The sequence below is a fragment of the Vulpes lagopus genome, chromosome 3, assembly GCF_018345385.1.
Source record: "Vulpes lagopus strain Blue_001 chromosome 3, ASM1834538v1, whole genome shotgun sequence".
Classification (NCBI taxonomy): domain Eukaryota; kingdom Metazoa; phylum Chordata; class Mammalia; order Carnivora; family Canidae; genus Vulpes; species Vulpes lagopus.
This window is the reverse complement of record NC_054826.1, coordinates 51173153-51182713: the sequence shown is the minus strand read 5'-3', so window position 1 is coordinate 51182713 and position 9561 is coordinate 51173153. Positions and strand designations below refer to the sequence as shown.

At 52.1% G+C, this 9561-nt stretch overlaps 1 protein-coding gene across 4 annotated transcripts in view; it reads right to left on the bottom strand.

The window, feature by feature from the left end:
• Positions 1–4869: 4869 nt before the first annotated feature.
• The window catches only part of CPLX2 (complexin 2), an 84114-nt gene continuing 79422 nt past the window's right edge, over positions 4870–9561 (bottom strand). For all 4 annotated transcript variants that reach the window (XM_041750021.1, XM_041750018.1, XM_041750020.1 and 1 more), the window contains one exon: positions 4870–9138. In XM_041750021.1, coding sequence (XP_041605955.1) covers positions 8941–9138 — 198 coding nt within the window. In that variant the 3' untranslated portion in view covers positions 4870–8940. The remainder of the gene's footprint in view (positions 9139–9561) is intronic.

Sequence of the window (9561 nt, the reverse complement as noted above, 5' to 3'; positions counted from 1 at the left end):
ACAGACATTATTTTATTTAGTTACCTTAATGCCCCTGGTGGTGGTGGGGATTATTATACTTTTATTTTATTTTTACTTTATTTATTTTTAAAAAAGATTTTATTGATTTATTCATGAGAGACACACAGAGAGAAGCAGAGACACAGGCACAGGAGAGGGAGAAGCAGGCTCCATGGAGGGAGCCTGACATGGGACTTGATCCCGGGTCTCCAGGATCATGCCCTGGGCCGAAGGCAACACTAAACTGCTGAGCCACCTGGGTTGCCCTATTTTTACTTTAATTTCAGTATAGATAGCATATAGTCTATGTTCATTTGTTTTAAATAGGTAAGGAAACCAAGGTCCAGGGAGTCATATACCAAAGACCAAACAGAAGGAATCAAGATTCCAACCCAGGTTTGTCTGAAAACCAAAGCCTATGCTCATTCCCATTGTATGCCTCTACTTTTGAGCCCCAGTGTTGTCATATGTAAAATGAACATAATCCTGACTTCATAGATGCCTGTCAGGATAAGCAGAGGTGGTGCGTTTAGAGCATCAACTCTTGCTACATTAGAGCAACAACTCTTGCTACAGCATGTTGCAGGGACTGAGGAAGTGGAGGCTTCCTTGCTCTTCCTCCCTTTTCTTCTCTCTCCTCTGATGTATTTAAGATGGGCTACTGTAACCCTCATGTAGAAAGGGTCATGTCGTTGTCTGTTAATGTAAGAGCAGCAGGGAGTTGATGAGACCGGTGGGCCTGCCCTGGGATGGGGTGGATGCCAGCACCTGGAGTCCAAAGCTATGGTAGCACCAGCAACTCTGGTCCTACCTGCTGACCCTTACTTCATGCTAGCCATGTGCCTGGGGTGGAGATGTGCTTTCCTCAGCTTACCCAGAGCTGAAGAAAGAGTTGAAACCTGTATTCAGATCCAGGTCAGTGCCTATAAATAGGCCATTGTGTGAAGATGGTTCCAGCTGGGGAATCCCAGCTGAGAAAACATTGTCTGGGGTTGGTGAGGAGTATCAAATCATCTCTTAGTCCAGGCAAGAAGCCCCAATTAATTACAAGTGCTAAGTGAGTGGTCTGGAAGCAGGGTTTTGCAGTCAATTAAAGGGATGCTGGAGGAAGCTTCATTAACCCCCTGCCTCCTGGCAACTTTTGGTTTAGGAGAAAGAAGGCCCATGTCCAACTGTAATGAGCTCTCTCACACTGTGGGGAATGCAAGCAGAGTGCCCTCTGCCCAAGATGGCACAAGAGGGACTCCTGGGTTCTATGGAAGGATGGATTCTTGACTTCCTGTGCTTAGATCTTTGTAGTAAATAAAGTAAATGGTCGAGACATTGCTCCATTTGGGGGCCAGCCATGCACAGTGAAGTTTGTGCTTTCCCTGTCTTTCTCTGGCATGGACAGCAGACTGGTCACTAGACTGTCCCTAAGTGCCTCAAATCCAGAAGCTCCAAACCAAACTCATTATATTTTCTTAAATCAGTCTCTGCCAGCTTTCTAGATCTTGGAGAATGGAGCCACCCAAGATGGAGATACAGGCTTTGGCCTCAGCCCCTTCCTCCTCCATACCCCACACGTCTCGTCCTCAAATCCTGCCAGTTTGCTCTCCTATGTCACCCCCCAGTCTGTCTGCTTCTCCCAGGCGCTTTGCCTTTGCCTAAGGCCAGGCCTCACAGTCTGCAACCTTGACATTGTACCAGCTCCTTCCTGGAGCCCAGTTCCTCCTCCTCACAGCCCTAATGATCTTCCTCGATCTGCAAATCTGATCATATCACATCTCTGCTCAAGACCCTTCAGTGGCTCCCCATGGCCTACAGGGAGAGCCTGAGTCCTTTCTCCTGGCACCCTGATTGCTGTTCCCAGGCTTTCAACTTTTCACCAAGAATGTAATAAGCTCCTACAGATGTCCTCTGCTTCTCCCTCCCTGATACCCACCACCCATGTGGACTACATTTGTCTCCTCCATGCCCTTGCCCATGCCAACCTCTCTGCTTAGAGTGCTTTCCTTGCTACCAGGTTGACTTCTTGTGTAAGACTCATTTCAAATGTTGCCTCCTCCTGGGAGCCTTCCCCGATCACCGCGAGTTTGCCTGTGTCACTACACCTGTTATGGTGGCTAATTGGACTATTTCTCTATCTGTTTCTCCCATTAGCAGGGAAATTTCTGGTGAGAGGGACTGTGTGATTAGTGTTTTTGGGCCTAGTCTCATGCCTAGTAAGTGGTGGGAGCTCAGGAAGAGCTCTTTAAGAGAGAGTTAGGACTCTGAGGAGAAAACCTTCAGGATTGAAAGTAAGATTTCCCCACTAGGGCACAGGGCACTGTGGGGTGCCACCGAGTGGGAAGGAGGGACAAGGCAGGCAGGGAAGAAGCATCTGAGTGTCTGGGGCTGGCTTGTTTACTGAGGGGGGTACCTGGGTCTTGGGAAGACAGCATCTGGCATGCTGAAAGAACACACATGGACTTCCAGGGAAGCCTAAATCCCTCATGTTCCATTTCTCTCCAATCTCCAGCTTGGAAGGCCCTCAGAGCCCAGCCCCTGGCTCTGGGAATGGCTTTGGTCTTGCAGAAGCCTGGGAAGAGCCCACTGTTGCCTCTTAATTCTGCTCTGACACACTTCCTCCACCACTCAGGACCCTGTGGTAGATGACGTTTGGCTCCTCTGAGGCCCTGCTCAACTCCTGCTTCTTTGTAGGGAAGGGGGGAGTTGCTTCAGCCGCTGTGGGGGCAGACCCTAAGCAGTCACCCAGTGATTCCTGCCCTGCTATTCACATCATGTGTAACCCTCTCTATATAGGTATGGACAGGGCCTATAGGTATGGACTTCTAACCAAGAGAATACGGCCAAAGTGATGGGATGTCACTTCCCCAATCAGGTTACATAACACCGAAGCTGCCATCTTACCAGTTGATGTTCTCTGTTGCCTTCTTGGCTTGCACACTTTGATGAAGAAAGCTGCCATGTCATGAGCTGCCCTAATAGAGGGTTCCACATAGTGAGAAACAAAGGACAGTCTCTGGCCAACAGCCAGCCAGGGACTGAGGCCCCCAATTCAACAGGAACTAAATCTTGGCTACAATCACATGACCGTGGAAATGGTCCTCACTATCAGCTGAGACCCCAACCCTGGCCCACACCTTGACTGCCGCTTGGTGAGAGACACTGAAGCAGAGGTGCCTGGCCTCCTATGAGAAACTGAGATCATGAACATGTGTTGCTTTAAGCCACCAAGTTTGTGGTAATTCGTTCTGCAGCAGTAGATAACTAATGTAGCCTCCTGTCACACACTGAGCTCCCCTGGCTCTGAGAGTCCAGGAGACCTGCTACCCTTAGTGCAGTGAGCCCAGAGTGATGGGCTGCTCTGGGAGAAAGGCAAGATGGGTGATATTAGGGCATAGAAGAGAGAGGGGTCAGGCTCTGCCTCCCCTCCCCCTACTGTCTGGTAGGTACAGAGAGCTGAAGGAAAAGTGACTGTGGCCATCAAGTTGAAGAGACAGAGATTGAGTACTTGGACCTTGAGCTAGCGTTGGGGTTCCTGAGGACCCTCTGCCGTGGGTGCTGGGAGGCTCCTGTAGAGCTCCCAAGTTAGAGGGAGACATTGCAGTGACGTAAATTATAGTAGAATTTGCAAGGTGCCGTTCACTGAATGCTTGGCACGCTGTCCTAAGTGTGTGAGTGTGTGACCCCATTTACTCCTCACAACTGTGGAGGTCAGAACAATTATTATCCCATTTTACTTGTGAGAAAATACTCAGAGGGGTTAAGTGGCTTGTTCAAGATCACTCTGCTGGGTGACAGAACCCACCAGCAAACCCAGTGCTGTCTGAGCACGCAGCTCTGATGCTCTGTTGTGAGCATGACAACAGACTGCTGTGGGCAGGGGGGGTGGGGCTGTGTCAGGGCAGCCTTCACACAGGTGGTGACATCTTCGCTGGATTTTGAGAAGTTCAACAAATATTCCGGGGAGCTGGAGGGAGGGTACCATTCATTCCCGGCAGAGGGGTGGAGCCTGCAAACAGCATGGTATGTGAGAGGGTGCTTGGCTCAGAGTTGGGTGTGGGTCTGACCTAGCACGTTGGGGTCATATCATACAGGGCCATGTTGACAATTTTGATGTTATCTTATAGGCAGGTACTTTCCTAAAGACCATTGAAGGGTGTTGGGCAAGGGAGTGACATGGTTAAGTTTGTTGTTTTGCTGTGTCTTCTAGGTATGGTGAGGTGGTGGGGAGAAGATGGACAGAGGGCAGATACCGATGCTGGGAGGCCAGTGTGTGACAAGAAGGAGGTACCTAGCCACATAGAGGAAAGATGAGGCCCAGCTTAAGGCAGGGCAATGGTGGGGGCAGACACGGGTGAAAGGGGGTTCTCTTGTCTTGGCTTAACAAGGCCTGGGGAGTGTCTGTGTCCAGGAGCAATGCTCAGTGGCAACCTGTTTATGTGTCCCCAGCTCCCACACATGGCCTGGCACACAGTGGGAACTCCCTCAGTGTTGGTGGGATGACCGGTGACCTTTGCCTACATGGGACCTGGCTTCATGTTGGCATGCCATATCCCGAGGAACTTTTGGAGAAGGATGGCCAGAGATGGGGTATGGGGTGCAGGGCATTGTGACCAGGCTGGAACACCGGCTCCAGGGGTTCATTGTGCCTTTTACTTTGAGGGGCAGGAGGTGAGTGGCCCTGAATCTCTGGATCAGCCCTGGATTATGGTCTCAGTTGATTTCTGGGATCATTTCCAGTGTCCCAACCAGACATGAAGGTAAAATGGAAGGTATTCTAGGGCCTCTTGAGCATTGCAGGTCAGCCCCCTTGACCTCAGCTGGTGCCCTGTGTAGCCCTGGTGATGCCAATGAACAGAAGAGGGCAGACAGACCAAGAGCTGCTGTACAAGGTCTTTTCTTTGTTGTCATGGTTGGTTTGGTACATCTTAGCATCTGCGTCATACAAAGGGGGGAGCAACAGCCATGGCTTTTGGTCAGGTTCAGGGGGCATGAGAGGGTGCCCCTCCCCTCCCCCCAGGCACTGACACATTTAAAGAAAGCAGAGCAACAAGGACACAGCACAGATGTGGGAAAGGGATTCCCCCGCGAGAGCAGGATGGTCGTCCTCACCTGGGTCTCACTGGGGCCCCCACCCTGGGGCCAGCACAAGCACCTTCTGGTCTCTCCCTAGTGAAGACTGGGTAGCAGGAGCAGGGAAGAGAGTAGGGGATGGGTCGGGGAAGGCAAGTCTTCAGGCCTGGGAGGCACACCTCCCCTGAGCCATCTGACCCCCAGCTGCCTTTCCAGTTAAGGGCTTGTAGGACCCTAGGATGGAGCAGTTGGGTGGTGGGGTGGGCAACCCTGCCAGCTAGGTGCTGGGGGCTCTTGGGGTTGGGGTTCTGCCCACTTTACTCTAGCCATAGCCTGTGGGGTAGCTTCTTTACCCACCTGTCCTACCTGAGATGGGTGCTGAAATACTTCATTCTGTTCACTGTCTCTCCCCTTCTCTCTGTCTCTCTCTCCCCACCTCCCCCCGCTGTCTCCTCTGTCTTTCTCTCTCTCTCTCTCTCACACACACACCCTACTGAAGAGGGTCTCTGGACTTCCTGCTTGCCTTTGGAGAAGACCCCACACAGTTTTGCCAGTAAGGACACCTTCCAGGAGCTGAGAATGTCCATGTGTGGAAGTCCTGGGTCACTGCCAGCACCCAGCATGGGAGAAGCCTTCTCCCTCCTCTCTGATGGTGTGAGCTCCCAGGCATGCACATCTGGCAGTGGCCTTCCCTGGCAACCACGCATGCCCACATCAGGTGTGCCCAGTCCCTTGCATCTCACTGTTTTTGCCATATCTAAATGATTGCTCCTTCTTATTTCCCTAGCTGGAGAATGTCTCCCTGATATGTTGTATGTGTGTGCTGAATTCTGGGACCGCTCCCTCCCCATCCTAGCCTCCTAAGTGTATTATATGCACGTTGCCCCATTTATGTGAGATAAACTCATCCCCCTCCCTTCTAGTGGGCCACACACACCTCCCACGCCAAGTACATCATGTGACCATCCCTTCCCTGCTAGAGGACATATTTACATACATATTTTGTTTCCCCTCTCCCTCCACCTGAGTGTGTTGCACACAACATCTTCACTGGTCACACCTTAGCTTCTTTCCACAGTCAGGTCTATATCAGTAATGACAGTCATCATGTCTCCCTGGACCTGACAATGATCACCTGGCAGTGGTTAGAGGAAGGCATGCCCAATGCTGAAATTGTCCCTTGCTCCCACTTCCAGGAAGACCTCTAGTCCTGCTTCTCAGGAGTAGGCCTGAGGAGTCTAGAGGAATCTAGGCTGTGCACCAGACTAATCCAGCCAGTCTGGAGAGTGCTGTCCTATGGGAAAATCCCTGAGCCTGCTCTGGGGGTGCAGGGGGGCTGTGGAGGCCACCAGGGACATCCTCTGAGGGCCTGGGGTCCCTCAGGTCCACCGGGGATATCTTGCACAGTTGAGTTCCCCTGCTCTTCTGAAGCTTCCAGAGCCTCGGTCTCCACTGCCCATCTGGCACCCATTGTTCCCTGGCACTACCTGTGAGATCTATGTGCCCCTGTCAAGGGGCAGACTTTTTTGAATACTTGGCATCCACATCTGTGCCTGGGTGGGGCTCACACACAGGGTCTGGGAAAGCCTGGGGCCCCTGGACTGGGCCCTGCCTGTCTCTGTCCTTGGACCCCGGGGCTCTAGAGAATGACCATCCTGCCCAGGAAAAGAGACACAGACAAGCAGACAATAGGGGTGCGAGGTGGCTCCCCATCACAGACACAGGCACAGACACAGGGATACAGGGGAGGGGGCGGGGGAGAAGGGCAAATCCAGGGAGCTGGAGCTGCTGGAGCCCTGCTCCCTAGAAAAGGGACAGACCAGGGGATTTTTCTGGTTCCCTAAACATATGGATTGTTTTGTCTCGTCTTTAAAGTATTGCAGTCTAACTGATATGGCTTTAACTATTGGAAACGGACAGAGAGGACACATGTCTCTCTCTGAAATAAAAGCATAAATCCACTAAAATGGAAAACCTGCAGAATGCAAACTGGGGTCCATGGGGCAGGAGCTTCGGGGGCAGGCAAGTCGCCCCCTCCCTGGGCCCTGCTTTGGGGGTAGGCCCTGGTAGGGGCCCAGAATGGCTTCTCGGGGCACTGCCAGGTCAGTCCCAGTGGACTTCTGAGGACCTCAGGCAGGAACCCCCTAAGGGTGGGAGGACTCTAGGCCAAGGACAAGGTCTCCTGTTGGATGTGGCCACCTATGACCAATGGTTTTAGGGCCAAGACGGGGGGGGGGGGCATCTTACCTAGGTTCTTTCTCCCCAAGCACACATTCTGCACACAACTACCTATTCAGAGCCACACACATGCACACAAGTCTCAGCACATCTGACGTTCTCTCAAACACATACTTCTACAAAATCTAACACATATCCATCTCTCCAGACGTGCATGCCATTTTGAAAACACATGCAGACACAAGCTAACACATGCAAATTCTACGACACATACAAGATGGCCAGAGAACAGATATGACACAATCTCAATTCATACACAGCCCATCAAACAAGCACACATACACAAGGCTGCCTACCATACACGATCTCTATCTAACACAGGGATGCAATTAACATACACACACAATCTCAAGACATACCCACACTCTAACAACACACCTATATGTACAATCTTTGGACACACAATGCTGATGCAGTCTTTGCCATACACACTCATGCATGCGTGAACACACATTTTCCTGTCTCATTTGCTCCACCCCCTCCCCTACCAGTTCTTACACACCTGCCTGAACAGGAGGTCTTGACAGTTCAGGGTGGGGCAGTGTGGAACAAAGGCCATTTTCACACATCCAGGGGAGAGTCTGTTCTTGGCCAGTGAGATGAATGAACAGATGCCTTCTGTCAAGTTGGAACTGGCTTCTCCCCAAAGCTTTGGGGCTTTGGCCAGTTAGGGTCCTCCTGGGGACCATGGGGCCCTGGAGGCACATGGACAGGATGGGGTGGGGAAGAGGGGTGGATAGGAATGGGGGCAGCTTGGCTGTACCAGTGGTGGGGTCCCATGGCATGGGCCATCGCTGCCCAATGGCTCCAAGTATTTTCTGGGGGTCTGGGCAGCCCCTTGGCTGGGCAAACGGGCCTAGCCTGGCAGTGGGGGCCCAGGACCTAAGTGGAATAGGGGGAAACAAGGGGCTGCTCTACCCTGGGGCCTCTCTACAGATGAGTTAAAGTTCAAAGAGGATCCATTTGGAGGGACCGAATTGGCAGGGGCTATGCCTCCTCAGGTGGGGGTTGGGAGAGGAGTGTTCCTGGGGTGGGTGTCATCTCAGGGGGAGAGAAGAAGGAGAGCCCCAGCCTCCTGCCCAGACCTAGGCCTGGCCAGAATATAGCGGGGCCTCTCAGGCAGGGTCCTCACAGGGCAGGCTTACCCTGACTCCCTTCCTCAGGGCCAGGCCACTCAACGCCCCTGCCCTGACCTAGAGGCCCACTGTGGGTCAGAGGCCAAAGGTCGGCATGCTGGGCAGGGCTGGAATGTGTCATTACTTTGGCTGGCTGGGGACGGTGGTCCTCCTGGCAGTGGGGTGCATGAAGGAATGTATGGGGATTACCACACTAGCATAGACCTTAGGCTTCTGGAGGGGGCCCTCAGTGTCTCTGGCACTGGGTTCAATGCCCCCTACAGGGGGGAAGCTGCCTTCCCTTTTTCAAGCAATGTGGAAGTGAGGTGGAGGCTGGATACCTTGGGATGAAGGGTATGTGAGGGAATACTGAGAGGGAGGAGTCCCTGGCCAGGGAAGAGGGGCAGAGGTCAATTGAGGTTTTCCCCTTCAGAACTGAGACTTAACTGAATAAAAAGAAAAGAAAGAACAAAACAAAACAAAAAAAAAAGTAACAGGTGGAGTGGGAACAGAGCAGGAGGGCCAATTACTTCTTGAACATGTCCTGCAGTGGCCCCGGGAGGTATTTGAGCACCGTGTCCAGGATGCTCTCCTCTTCTTCCTCCTCCTCGTCCCCGCAGCCTGCAGGGATAGCCTTCTTGGGTCGGGTCAGGCTCCCCTCACAGGGCTGCTCCAGGGCTGCCTTCTCCTCGGCCTCCTTCTCTTCCTTCTTCTTCAGCCCGTACTGGGGAGGAGGAGGGCAGACATGAGCATGAATGCGACAAAGAGAGAGCTGGGTGGGTCTCAAGATCATGGAGGCTCAGCTGGGGCCTCTCATGGAAACTCCCCAAGCCTCAGTTCTCTCATCTATAAAATGGGGATAAGGATGCCTTCCTTATGGGATTGTGCCTGTCTTAACAGGTGCTCCATAAAAGAAAGTCAGTGCATGGGGTTTACTTTAAAATTAATGCCTGCTTGTAATAACTTCTCCACTCTTTTGAAATCCCCCAATATTTGACATCTGAAAATCCTCCTATATGTTTGGATGATGAAACTTGATTTGAGCTAATGGGATGCCTTGATTTTTTTTCCCCCAGTGGTGAGACTAGACATGCACTGAACTGTTTGGCATAGGTAGCAGCAGCAGACCCATTGAGAATGACTTGTA